Raw genomic sequence first — 14,952 nt, forward strand, 5'->3', positions numbered from 1 at the left:
ATAGCAGAAGTTATAAAACAAGTACAAACTAAGTCGGAGATGTGATGACTCAGCATTCCACTATTTTTGGCTTAAGTGGAGCATTTCTGGTTGAGCTGAATGGTTTGCTTCTGTACTGTATATTCTAAGTAATAAACCTTTCATGGTTTTGCAGCTCACAGAAGAAATATTCCCCTAGAATCTACTCAACGAAATATGATGTTTCTGGCATTCTTTTCATGCACTATATCTGTACTGTGAAACCCAATTCATTTGCTGCATTGACCTGCATTGTAATATATGACGTTACATGTATTAAGAATAAGCCTTATTCCCATTTCCTATATGTACTTGAACTTTGTTTAATCCTTTCCTCCTGACTTTGTACCTGATGTTTTATGGTGTAAAATCTGTTGCACAGTAATTTTAATCGGAGTGCAAAATTAAGTTAATGCTGCTTCAGATGAACATTGGAGATACTTTTAAATCCGATCTATTAATTGAGTTTCAAACTTTAGGGATTCCTTACTGAGTACTGATTTGTCTTAGAGTCGGAGAGGAGTTCAGAAGAATATGGTTTACATTGATGATCACAGACTTATGATGCAATACCTTTTCCCACTAAACGAAATTGTGGTGGACTTCTACGACAACCTAAAATCTCTTTCTTCAGGCTATGCCAGGTAGGATCATCTAGATTTAGCTTCTCACTGACAAAATAGATTTTGAAATACTCTTTCCTTTACTTAATAAGTAAATTCAAAGTGGTATGAAAAGGCCTGTCTCAAAGTAGATGGGTAGCATTAAAGGACAAGTAGATTGGAGGAAGAATTATAAATGATCTGGAGCTTGAACTCGCAAACACAGCAGCGAAACTTGCAGTGGATAAAAAGTTGACAGGAGAAACAACAGTTGAATTTGAATGTACTTAGGAATTGGGTAGAAATGTTTGGCAGATGAAAGTCACTGAAGAGCAATGCAAAGTGCTTGACACTGAAATTAAAAACACAAAGGTTTATTAGTTAAATGGGAATAACATAACGTGCATGGAAAATTAAGAGAGATCTGGCATTATGATTGGCCACTTGAAGCTATTAAACAATTCTGCCGCAAATCAGATGTAGTGATGTTTTTTTCTGGCAGTATTCAGCCCAAATCATGAGCTAATTTTGACACTTTATAAATCATCAGTGCAATCACGCTTGGAATACTAACTGTGTTCTGTTCAGCATTGTATAAAAGGGATATTACAGCTATTCAAAGGATAAAGTAATCAGAGTAATTGAGGGGATCGCAACATTAAGAATTTACGAACAAGAGTAGGCTTATTGCCCCTCAAACCTGTAATATATTTAGTTAGACAAGGGCTGATCAGCATTTTAACTCCAACTACCCACCTTGGTTCTATAATCCTTAATCCCTAACCAAAACTAATGTAAATTGATCAAACAGATTGTAAGGATTAATTATATTAGTTGTGTGTTTTCTCACTGGAAAAGAAAAGATTGAGATGTGATGTCGTCCTGTTTTTAGGATTCTAAAGGGACTAGAGAATGTAAACCATGAGAACTATTTCCCCTTGTTCAGAATACTAAAAACTGAGGTTACAGTCTGTAGTTGAAAAGCAATAACCTATAGAAACAGCCCTTCGATGAATGAGTGGTCAATTTTCAAACAGACTGCAAAGAAGAATGTTAGTATTGATTTATTCAAATGCAACTCAGATTTATTTCAGAAAATAGCATCTTGGGATACAATATGAATATTTTGAGACACGACACAGTACATGTAGCATGCTTGGGAGGAAAACGATGACTTTGGTCCCATATCCAAGACTCTTGAGCACTGCGTTTTTTTTTATTTCTGTGCCTATTATAGAATAATAAAGTTTGATAGTTATCAATAGTGATCAACTCAATGCATGATATGACTATCAGGTTAATAGAAGGTAAGTAAATGTGCAGTGTTTATAATACACATGACTTCACTTTAACTTAAGCAAGGTATTGTGCATACTAGAAATCCAAAAGAAAAACGAAAAGACAGTCAGCTATAGTCACTAACATGGGTCTGTACCCCATATGTGTTCTTTATAAAATTAATGTATGTCTCAATTTTTTTTTCAAACTGTGGACATGAATATGATTAAATTGATCTTAGAATTTATTTAAATAACTTTCTTGCCTTTTATTTATTCCTGTAGTTTTGACTATGAAGACGCAGGCTACCAGGTGGCTGACCTGATTAAAATGGATTTTTACCTCAATGGAAAGTGTGTGGAGGAACTCACAACAGTTGTGCACAGGTTTGTTACCAATATTGATGCAGTACAGTTACTCCATGTTTTTCTGCTGACATGCAAGAGGTAAACCAGTTATGGATTTAAGGCCAATCTCTATTCTTCCCTGAATCTGGCTAAGTTAGGGGTTCCACTCGCAGACACGCAGGGCAGGGTAGGTGTAGGAGGATGCGGCGGCGCGGGCTCGTTGGGCCGAAGAGCCTGTTTCCCATGCTGGGTTGTTCTTTGTTCTCTAGTAAAAGCACAGATACAAAATGTGACTTCACCAAAGGGGATGTGCAGTCCAAAATAGGGAGAGAGATTGTTGCATTTATACAATTGCTTTGTGATGCATAATAGTTTGCCGATATTGGGAGGAAGATGAAAGTATGTTTGTTTCTTCATGCATATTTATGGAGTGAGTACAAGATGGATCAAGTGTCTATGTTCACACCCTCCACAAGGTATCATTTTGAAAATGCAGCTACTGCCCAGTGGTATTCTTTCATTGTGCTGAAGTTGGACCGCACACCCTGTAGATAGAGGTGGTGGCCCTAGAACAGTACACAGAGTTTCAGTCTTCCATGCTAAGCCAATCTCTTGTAATGGGGTCAACAGCTGCAGATACAATGCTTTTCCTCCTCCTTCAAAGAGTTACCTCAAAAGTTTTGTCATTGATCAAAATGTGGGCACCATGTATAGCTGTCTCATGAAGACAGCACTTCTTGTATAAAAATGTTTCGACAGTCAGGTAGTAACCTCAACAGTAATTTGGTGCAAACACTTTATGTAAGCCATTGAGTTGTTTTGGATTCCATCTTGGACACCTTATGTTTCAGAAATCTAGTCGCCTAGTGAAAGCTGTACCTTTTTCAATAAATAATTGCATTCATTCATTCAACTGGGAAGAGCTGTTCCTGTTTCATATCTTGTATAGGGATTACTGTCTAGCAAAGTGTGGATGGTGAAGACCAGCAACCTTTATGGTACGCACAGAAAGATCTGTGAGGATCCAGGGTGATGAATGGTACAAATCAGATTTCTCTAATCGTATTAGACTTGCGTTTTCTGGCCTTTCATGAATTTCCTTTTGACATGTAAATGTTTTGTCCTAAAGGTGAGAAAATGCCATCAGGCTCTTGCATGGTCTCTGCATTTGTTGTTTCTTCCCCACTTCTGCATGTGGGAGGGAAAAAAAAGCAAACCATACCAATAGGACGGAGGTATTACCTCTAACTGAAACATCCAGCTCCCTTTAAAAGTGACTACATCAGGGAAGTTCCAGGATTTCCCATTCTTCTGTTTTATCTGCATGCTGTGGGCAAAGCCTCACCCAAATTCATGAGATTTGGCTTGGAACTTCAGGTTATAATTATAGTGGACTAGATTTTGCTGAACAATTAACAAATGATGGACACTATTATTAGTGAGCAAATCAGTCAGCAACTTGTAGTGAGGAACTGGTAGCCCAGTGAGTTGTGTTAGAAACATAGAAATTAGCAGCAAGAATAGGCCATTTTGGCTCTTTGAACCTGCACTGCCATTCATGTTGGTGATGGCTGATCATCAAATTCAGTATCCTGATCCCCCTCCACTTATGTTCATATCCATTGATCCCTTTAGCCCCTAAAGCTGTATCTAATTTCTACACGAATATAGAAACTTATAGAATCTTAGTTTGATGTTGCAGCTTTATAGAACCTTAGTTAGGCTGCACTTGGAATATAGTGTTCAATTCTGGTTGCCACACTACCTGAAAAATGTGGACGCTTTGGAGAAGGTACAGAAAAGATTTACCAGGATGTTGCCTGGAATAGAGTGCATTAGCATGAGGAGAGGTTGGAGAAACTTGGTTTGTTCTCACTGGAACGATAGAGGTTGAGGGGTGACCTGATAGAAGCCTACAAAATTATGAGGGACATGGACAGAGTGCATAGTCAGAAGCTTTCTCCCAGAGTGGAAGAGTCAATTACTAGGGGGCATAGTTTAAGGTGTGAGGGACAAAGTTTAAAGGAGATGAGGCAAGTTTTTTTACACAGGGTGGTGGGTGCCGGTAACTCGTTGCCGGAGGAGATAGTGGAAGCAGTACGATACTGAGTTTTAAGGGGCGTCTTGACAAATACATGAATAGGATAGGAATACAGGGATATGGTCCCCCAAAGGATAGGGGGTTTTATTTCAGTTGGGCAGCATACTTGGAGGGCTAAACAACCTGTTCCTATGCTGTAATTTTCTTTGTTCTTTGAAATTAGACAATATTTTGGCTTCAGCTACATTCTGTGGCAGTGAATTCCACATATTCACCATACTCATAGAACATAGAACACTACAGCACAAACAGGCCCTTCGGCCCACGAGTTGCGCCGATCACATCAATACCTGCCAATCCATAGACCTATCTATAACCCCCAATCCCATTAAATCCCATATACTCATCCAGAAGTCTTTTAAAAGACCCCAGCGAGTTCGCCGCCACCACCACTGACGGCAGCTGATTCCATTCACTCACCACCCTCTGAGTGAAAAACTTACCCCTAACGTCACTTCTTGCCTCCCCGCACCTTAAATCTGTGTCCTCTCGTAGCGACCATTTCAACCCGGGGAAATAGCCTCTCAGAATCCACCCTATCCCTCTCAACATTTTATAAACCTCTATCAGGTTGCCTCTCAACCTTCGTCGCTCCAAGGAGAAGAGTCCCAGCTCCCTCAACCTATCTTCATAAGGCATGCCTCCCAAACCAGGCAACATCCTTGTAAATCTCTCTGTACCCTTTCAATAGCTGACAATAATATACTGACAATACTTTGTTTAGCAGTCCTAATGTGTTCCTAAAAACAAAAACCATGTCAAACAAAATAACTTTCCTATAAGAAACCATGTAATTAATGAATGTGGATTAAATTCCTGACCTAAAATTTTTTTACATTAAAAATCTAAGAGCTGCTTTGAACCTCACTGACCCAAAATCTTATTACCTTGCTGCTCCTAAAAACTTACTACTCTATTTTCTTCCCACTTGACAGCCTTTTTACTCATTGCTTTCTCTCCTCTTCTGACCTCCTTTTGTCCCTTTCCTCACTCCCACAATTCTTTCCTCTCACCATCCCTGACTCACAGCAAGGGGTCAGGAGAGGGGGAGCGAGGGTGAAGAAATTTCTCCTCACCTCAATTCTAAAAGGTTTACCCCTTATTCTCAAACAATGAACCCCAGTTCAGAACTCGCCCCACATTGGGAACATTCTTTCTGAACCTACCCTGCCTAACCGTGTTGGAATTTTGTAAGTTTCTATGAGATCCTCTCTCACTCCTCTAAACTCCAGTGAATATAATCCTTACCAGCTTAGTATGTCTTCATATGACAGATCTGCCATCCCAGGATTCAGTCTGGTAAACCTTTGCTGTACTCCCTCTATAGCAAGGACATCCTTCCTCAGATAAGGACACCAAAACTGCACACAATATTCCAGTTGTGGCCTTACCAAGCCCTATACAATTGCAGCAAACCATCTCTATCCTTATTCCTATACTCAAACCTCTCACTTTGAAGGCCAACATGCCATTTGCCTTCTTTACTTCCTGCTCTACCTGCGTGCTTACTTTCAGCGATTGATGCACGAGAACACCACGATGTCATTGAGTATCCACCCCCCTCAGTTTACATCCATTCAAGTAATATCTGTCTCCCTATATTGCTACCAAAGTGGATAGCTTCACATTTATCCACATTATACTGCAACTGCCGTGCCTATGCCTCTAAACTCACCCTGTCCAAATCATGTTGAAGTGTCTTTGCAACCAAAAGAGAAAATGCTGGAAAATCTCAGCAGGCCTGACGGCATCTGTAAGAATGTCTGTATCCTCCTCATAGCTCACCCTCCCATCCAACTTAGTATCGGCTACAAATTTGGAGATAATGCATTCAGTTCCCTCTTCCAAAGCGTTATATAATGTGAACAGTTGGGGTCCCCAGATCCCTGCGGAACCTCACTACCAATCAGAAAAAGACCCAGTTGTGCCAACTCTTTGCTTTCTATCCATCTCAAAACATTATCTACAATCTCTTTGCTTTAACTTTACATGGTAGTCTGTTATGTCAGATCTTGTGGAAAGCCTTCTGAAAGTCTAAATAAATCACCTAACTGGTTCTCCTCGGTCAACTCTACCAGTTAAATCCTTAAAGAACTTCAGTGGATTCGTCAAGTACGATCTCCCTTTTGTAAGTCCATGCTAACTTTGTCTGGTTATGCCACTGTCTTCCAAATGCTGAGTTATGATATCCTTGATAATGGACTCTAACAACCTGCCCAGCTCATTGGTCCATAGTTTCCTGTTTTCTCTCTACTTTTTGAATAACAGTCTTACATTAGCTACCCTCCAATCTGTCAAAACCAGATCTAGATGCAGATTATCAGGACCTGGAGGTTTATTCACCTTCAATCTCATCAATTTCCCCAAAACAATTTCTCTACTAATGCTGATTTCCTTCAGAAATTAGAATCATATATTTCAAAGCTATATTTTTCTTTTAAAATATAGAAGGTATTGTGAAAACCATTGCTTGATGAACTGGATTTTTCTTTTAAAATTTGGAAGGACATTGAATTATTTGGATACTTTTTTTTGAAAAAGTCATAAGTTCTCCCTGCAGCAAAGATAGAAAATGCTGGAAAATCTCAGCAGGTCTGACAGCCTCTGTGGAGAAAAAATAGAACCAATGTTTCGAGTTTGGATGACCCCTCATCAGTTTTCTGTGGATTGTCAACAAACGTTTTCTGAAATCACGTGACCAGCATGGTACTTGAGGGAGAAGAGCTGTTTGTTTTGTACTCAAGTGCTTTAATTGTTGAGGACAAAAGAAAAACTGAAAAAGGCGGAAGCTTGCTGGAAATCAAATGACGGAGACAAGCTTCAAGTTTTGAACTCCGTCTTTTTGGAAAACAAGCTAAGGAAGGCAAGCTACCCTGACTCTTTCCCTGCCTTGCCTGAAATTCAGTGTGTGATTATCAGCCAGAGAATCCTTACCCGAGTTTAACCTGTCTGCATTTGGAAATCTGAGACAAGAAGATATGATTCTGCTCCACATCGAAGCTCCATTGGTGGGAATCTCCAGACCTCTACTGGGACCAATGGCCCATTTTCACACAGAAGAGCTCCAGATCGACAGAAACTACAAAAGGTCATGAATGTAGCCCAATCCATCACGCAAATCAGCCTCCCATCCATTGACTCTGTCTACACTTCCCACTGCCTCGGCAAAGCAGCCAGCATAATTAAGGACCCACGCACCCTGGATATTTTCTCTTCCACCTTCTTCTGTCGGGAAAAGGATACAAAACTCTGAGGTCACGTACCAACCTACTCAAGAACAGCTTCTTCCCTGCTGCAGTCATCAGACATTTGAATTGGCCTACCTTGCATTAGATTGATCTTTCTCTACACCCTAACACCCTACAGTACACTACAGTCTGTATTCCCTTGTTTCCTTCTCTATGAATGATATGCTTTATATAGTGTGCAAGAAACAATACTTTCCACTATATAACAATACATGTGACAATAATAAATCAAGTCAAAAGCACTGGACTTCTGCAAACCTTATCCTTTTCTTGTAAAGTGTTTTTTCTATCCACCCACCTCTGCAGAGGCTATTTGTCTTCATGTATGCTGAGAAATTTTAAGAAAAGGTAGATAGTTCTACTTCCCAAATTTCAATTGTGTATTAATCAGTTCTTGCACTTTGTTAAAAGTAAGTTTTGTTTTACAATAAATTAATCGTTCTGAGTTTATTAAAAGAAGTGTGGTTAAGATCCCTTTTAATTTGGGTACCAGCAGTGAAGGTAAACAATTGGCCATTTTGGTGAATAAATTAAACTTTAAAACTAGTATTGCAAACTGTGGAACATTAGAGCTAGATAATCCCTACACTCCTCCCATTCCAGTCTCAACAAAGAACACAGTATTATTTAGACCCTGATGTTTAAAAAAGGTTAAAAGTTCACCTTTGGGTAAAAGCTTGCCTTTTTCCAAGAAATTGGCCTGTTACTTGAGGGGGAAGAGCTGTTTATTTGTTTTGAACTGCAGCCACTTTAATTGATGGGGAAGTAAAAAAACTGAAAATGGCAAAAGCTAAAATTATAGAGATGCGCTTTAATTTTGAACCTGTTGGTTTCGAAATTGGTGTTTTGGGAATAAGCTGAGAACGAAGGCTAGCCTAACTTGCTCCTCCCTGCCTTGCCTGAAATTCCTTGTGTGGTTATCAGCCTACAACTAGAGAATCTTCCCCTAACTATAACTAGTCTGGATTTGGAAACCTCAAAAGCTGGGACGAGAAGAATTGATTCAGCTATATGTTCTCCTTCATATTAAACCTCTGTTAGTCAGAACCTCCAGATATTTAGTGGGACCAGCAAACTGTCTTCACACGAGGGAGCTCTAGATCAACAGCTTTGAAACCCTGTAAATTTCATCCTTTATGTTTATAAAGCCCATCTCTGCAGTGACCTTGTTTGTCTTTGTTTATTTGCATGTGTGTGCAACTTGTTTTAAAAAATGTTTTGTTTGATAAGAAATGAGTATTTCTGGATTTACTGAAAGAAACCTGGTTAAAAGTCTCTTATTTTGGGTCTACAAAAATCAAGGTAACTAATTGACCATTTTGGTCAGTGAAGTTAAACTTTTAAACTAATGGTAGGACCTGTGAAATAGTGGGGCTAAATATCCAGTATTCCTACCATCCCAGTCCTAACAATTTTAAGTTACCATTAGTGTCTGTCCAATTAGTGCCATTACACAGTTAATATTTACAAAAACCATATTTCACATTTAAGCACCCCTTCCCCAGAATTTTTATAAAGTTGGAGCATTAATTACCCAGGAACCTCACTACACACAAAATTAAATAAAGTAGTTAAGAACACAAGTAGTATTTTAACAATATGATCATTGTTAATGACTACTAATAAGCTTTGTTTGCCCGGAAAGTGAACAATAGTGTAGTCTATTCCTCCCAAATTGGATAATAGATAAGGAGATTTCAAAACTATATATTTTTTCTTTTTTCCTACTTATTCTTCTTGTTCTCTCAATCTAAGCTTTCTTTTCTAACTTTAATTTTCTTTCTGTACCTGATTTGAAACTGAATCCATCAACTTTAATGTATCTTCTTTCTCAGTTCTTCTTCAATTTATTTCTCAATCCTTAAATCATGTTGATTGAGGAGGTGCACTGTTAGTCCTTCCTTTCACCAAGGCCCAAGATGCTTTGTTTGCCTTGCTTTGCCATGATCAGCTTGCACTTCAAGCAACTTTTGTGGGCAAAAATTTTAAAACGTAAATATGCTGATGAAGTTGAAATAGTGGGGTGCATCATGAGATGCCCCAGAGCAGCAAAATCGGGTCTCTCCCCAGATTGTGTCCTACAAACTGCAATACTCTTGTGATTTTGTTAAAGAAGGTAAATCCCTGATTTTGCTGGTGCACACTGCAAAATTAGTCCTTTAGGATAGATGAATTAGATGTGCACTGATTATGTTGGATCGAGCATTAACTTGTACTTGTCAGTAATTTGTTTGTTCAATAAAACCTTTTTAAAAATTAATTGATTCCTTACTCGCAGGGAGAAGGCTTATTCTACTGGTAAAGCAATAGCAGAACGTTTAAAAGACACAATACCTCAGCAACTTTTCGAGATTGCTATCCAGGCAGCAATAGGCAACAAGATCATAGCAAGAGAAACGTGAGTATCTGTTTGATTTACCAGAAATTAGCTTTGTATGACCTTATTATCTCATCATGACTGTAGAACAGTAACTCTTTGCCAGAATGAGTTTTTTTTCCCTCTAAGAATTGACGAGTGAGAACTTTTACTGATAAACAAAGAACAACAACAACAACACAGGACAGCACGGGAAACAGGCCCAACGAGCCTGCGCCGTTCACGTCCTCAAAATATCACAAATCACTTTACAGCCAGTCTATTACTTTTGAAACACTTTTTTACTTGCATTACAATATAGTTCACTGCAGTAAAACACCAAAATCATAATGAGACTAGCTGTTTTGGAATTGGCTTTCCAAATTGGGTGTCTGATCAGGTAAATAAAATATTTTAAAAACAGATAACAACGGATCTGAAACAAAAGCAGAAAATCTCTCAGATCTGAGAACATTTATGGGCAGCACGATAGCGTAATGGTTAGTACTGCTGCTTCACAGCCCCAGGGACCTGGGTTCGATTCCCGGCTTGGGTCACTGTCTGTGTGGAGTTTGCACATTCTCCTCGTGTCTGCGTGGGTTTCCTCCAGATGCACCGGTTTTCTCCCAAAGTCCAAAGATGTGCGGGTTAGGTTGATTGGCCATGCTAAAATTGCCCTTTAGTGTCCTGAGATGTGTAGGTTAGAGGGATTAGTGGGTAAATATGTAGGGATATGGTGGTAGGGCCTGGGTTGGTGCAGACTCGATGAGCCGAATGGCCTCTTTCTGTACTCTTTCTGCTCTGTAGGGATCCTATGATTCTATGAGAACAGAGCCAGTGTTTGTTGGCTTGGTGACCTTTGTCAGTGCTGTTTGTTTTTCTGTTTTGGATGCGTCTTGCTGCTGAAATGGTTTTAAACTGAATTGATACAATTTTTTGCTCTTGTGCAAAGTATTATACCATTCAGAAACGCCAATCTCTCCCTCTTACAATTGACTCCCCTATGACTATTGCATTCCCACACTTCTTATTCCTCCCTGTGCAGCCGAGCTAATCTTGATGCAACAATTCTGGCAGTTGCTGCTTTCTCCTGAGAGGCCATTCACCTCCAACAATATCCAAATCAGTATATCTGTTTTACTGGGGAATAGCCACAGAAAATTCCTGCACTGCCTGCCTATTCCTCTTACTCTAACTGGTAGTCACCCATTCTCTTCCAACTCCAGTGTGACCACCTCTTTATAGCAGGATGATGTCACAGTGATTTCCACTGCTGCCTCACAGTGCTGGGCTTCAGGTTAAATTCCAACCTTCGGTAACTGTGTGGAGTTTGCACATTCTCCTCGTGTCTATATGGCTTTCCTCTGAGTGCTCTGGTTTCCTCCCACAGATGTGCAGGTTAGGTAGATTGGCCATGCTAAATTGACCCTACTGTCCTAAGATATGAAGGTAGGGGGATTAGGGGGATCAGTGCGATAAATGTTACGGGGATGCAGTGGGCCTGGGTAAGATACTCTGTCAGAGAGTCGCTGTGTCCATGGAAAACATAGTTATAACACAGTCCACGTTTTTAGTAGCAGGATTAGTAGTGTAAACAAGTGCAAGTTCACATTGAATAGTAGTTAGTAATTTATTTCCATTTTCGAGGACTTTAACAACACACCCATAAGGGGGGAATGACTGACAGTGATACCTGGATTTCTGTATTTTACTGACATCTGCCACTAGTTGATGTAAGTTTCACAGAGTAATACAGCAAGTACTGATAGTGTTTGCCTTCATCACAACCACAAAGAAATCTGTATCTGTGCATAGAATACTTGTTCTAATTTTTTTTCTTTTCAGTGTTAAAGCAGTGAGGAAAAATGTACTGGCAAAATGTGTAAGTATAATTTTTACAAAATGAGCTTTTTTAATGATGATCTGTCACAAACACGGGGTACCAATACAAAGCCAGGTGGGTTCACATTTAGAATCTGCTTAAACTGAATTTGAACTTGTTTGAAGTTGACTTCCAGAAATTCGAAGAAGACACTTAAGGACTGATTCTCACAAATGTATCTCAAAATTCACGTCTGCTGAAGTACATTTACAGTTTTGCTAAGGTGAATGCAATACTGCTTAGAGTGGCACAGTAGTTAGCACTGCTGCCTCACAGTGCCAGGGAACCAGGTTCAATTTAGAACTCTGTGTCAGCGTGGGTTTCCCCTCTCAGTTCAAAGATATGCAGATTAGGTGTATTGGCCATGTCAAGTTCTCCCATTGAATTAGGCAAACAGATCCAAGTGCCCAAATCACGAGGGGCAACAGCAACAACCTGAATTATTTTTGTTATTCAGAATATAAGGAGCCTCATTCAACTTTTGAGTTGTCAGCATTCTGAGATAAATTGTTCCATCCCTTTCACCACACAACATGGTGGCCTCGTTGCCAAGGACATTATAAGTTAACAAATTTGGAACGAGGGTACCTCAATTTTGAAGTGCCCTTTCCCTTATTACTTCATTGCAGCTAGTTATTTGCTGTTTTCAAGCTGAAAGACCTCAAGCCATCTAGCTTCAAAAGCCCATCGTTCTTATTGGACTGCGAGCTGTACTCTTATCCATGGATTGGTTGCCCTGGGAAAATCCCATGAAATGACTGTTGGACAGGGCAGGAGCCATACCAAGCTGTGATACAACCAGAAAGAACGCTTACTATGACGTATCTGTCGAAGTTGGAGAGAGTTGTAGCTAACATGCCAAGTTTCCTTCGTCTTCTGAGAAAGTAGTTGGTAGGCTTTCTTAACTGTAGTGTCGGCATTGGGGGGACCAAGACAGGTTGTTGGTGATCTGGACACCTTAAAACTGAAGCACTCGATCCTTTCTACTTCATCCCCATTAATGTAGACAGGGGCATGTTCTCCACTCCTTTTCCTGAAATCAATGACAATCGATGGTCTAGATCAGCGGTTTCCAAACTCCAATCCAGATGAGGCCGCTGCGGGCCATGTGTGGCCCGCGGGCCGTAGTTTGGAGACCCTGGTCTAGATTGTTAGTACGAATATTACAGTGCAAATGCAGCACCAGATTTGGCATACTTATTCAATCTGTAATTTATCTGTGGTTAGAGTTTACGTAGCATTTGTTATTGTTTGGCTAGATATTTAGAAGAAGATTGGCATTAAATAATAGGAGTTACAGTAAGAGAATAAGATTATGCTGTATTTACATTTAAATTACCAATTGGACTGGCCTGCTGGAATTTTTGTTTGACTGCAGTTTATTAAAAAATCCACAAGAGGACACTGGTGTTGTTTTAATAATTTCCAGCCAACCTATTTGGTTTCCGTTGAAGGACTAATGAATTGGGCATAAGAAATTATTGTATTATTGTTTGGGGTTGATTTGTATTTCAAAGGTATTTGAATTACACGTTTTTCCCTTAACTATATACTTGGATGGAAGTATTCTCAGCCTCAGGATATGAATGGAATTTATGCTCAAGTCCATTTAACACTACCGAGACCTTGTTAAAGTGTGCCCGATTTTATCAGATTTTTCCAAGTGTTTATTGGCTACTTGTATTTATGAATGTAAGTTATAGCTGGAAATGTTGATGCCTTTGATCCCAACTTTTCACTTTCTGAATTTCAAGTTTCTTGCAAATTATAATAGAACAGTAACATTCTATAAATTACAGTTTAAATGGAAAGAAGTGGTAATGTGCTGGATTGATGTATGATCCTAACTATCATAGGTACTTGGATAGTTGTTGATGTGTCTCCATTCTCCCTTGTCAACTTTGTTTTAATCTTTTGAAGCAGCAGGTATAATAGTGAATGATTTCCTTGCCTCATTTCTAATCAAGTCACATAAAGAACACACAAGTAGGAATGAATATGTTAACCCTCCTCTCTCCCCCACCACCTTGTTTGCGAGTATGTTTAAAAACTCATTTTATTATTTTCAGTATGGTGGTGACATAACTCGCAAAATGAAGCTTTTGAAGAGGCAAGCTGAAGGAAAGAGAAGAATGAGGAAAATTGGTAATGTGGAAATACCAAAGGATGCCTTCATCAATGTACTAAAGAGACAAAAAGATAAATAGAGTAAAATGTAAATAGTAAATCAACTCCTTTTAATTGAATCGGTTTATCTCATTGCTGTATGTGAAATGTCACTGGTGTAGAAAGTCACTACACTTCAAAAAATAGTTTTGGAATATTTTGACATGATGTGGTGTATATAATTGCACATATTTTCACTGTGCGACTTCTGTAGAGAAAGGCAGCCCATGATGTGGACATAGAACATAGAACATTACAGCGCAGAACAGGCCCTTCGGCCCACGATGTTGCGCCGACCAGTTACAAAAACAGTGACCCACTAGCCTATACCAATCCCTTTTCGTCCATAAACCTATCCAGAGATCTCTTAAACGCCCCCAAACTAGACGCATTTACAACTGCAGCAGGCAGGGCATTCCAATCCCTCACCACCCGCTGGGTAAAGAACCTACCCCTGACATCCGTCCTGTAGCTACCCCCCCTTAATTTAAAGCCATGCCCCCTCGTGCTAGCTTTCTCCATCCGAGGAAAAAGGCTATCACTATCCACCCTATCTAAACCTCTAATCATCTTATATGTTTCAATAAGATCCCCTCTTAGCCGCCTTCTTTCCAACGAAAACAACCCTAAATCCCTCAGTCTCTCCTCATAGGACCTCCCCACCATACCAGGCAACATCCTAGTAAACCTCCTCTGCACCCTCTCCAACGCCTCCACATCCTTCTTGTAATGCGGGGACCAGAACTGCACACAGTACTCCAAGTGCGGCCGCACTAGAGTAGTGTACAGTTGCAACATTACACTGCTACTCCTAAATTCAATCCCCCTACCAATAAACGCCAAGACACCGTACGCCTTCTTAACAACCTTATCTACTTGATTCCCAACTTTCAGGGATCTATGTACACACACACCTAGATCCCTCTGTTCATCCACACTATTCAAAGTCCTCCC

At 39.7% G+C, this 14,952-nt stretch overlaps 1 protein-coding gene across 1 annotated transcript in view; it reads left to right on the forward strand.

The window, feature by feature from the left end:
• Nucleotides 1-14,231, forward strand: part of guf1 (GTP binding elongation factor GUF1) — a 29,279-nt gene extending 15,048 nt beyond the window's left edge. Inside the window, exons 13-17 of the mRNA XM_080188113.1 lie at nt 529-662; nt 2,183-2,284; nt 9,873-9,992; nt 11,796-11,832; nt 13,902-14,231. Coding sequence (XP_080044239.1) covers nt 529-662; nt 2,183-2,284; nt 9,873-9,992; nt 11,796-11,832; nt 13,902-14,039 — 531 coding nt within the window. The 3' untranslated portion in view covers nt 14,040-14,231. The remainder of the gene's footprint in view (nt 1-528; nt 663-2,182; nt 2,285-9,872; nt 9,993-11,795; nt 11,833-13,901) is intronic.
• The last annotated feature ends 721 nt before the right edge of the window (nt 14,232-14,952 follow it).

This window comes from Carcharhinus amblyrhynchos, chromosome 1 (assembly GCF_965287045.1).
Source record: "Carcharhinus amblyrhynchos chromosome 1, sCarAmb.v2.hapA, whole genome shotgun sequence".
Classification (NCBI taxonomy): Eukaryota; Metazoa; Chordata; class Chondrichthyes; order Carcharhiniformes; family Carcharhinidae; genus Carcharhinus; species Carcharhinus amblyrhynchos.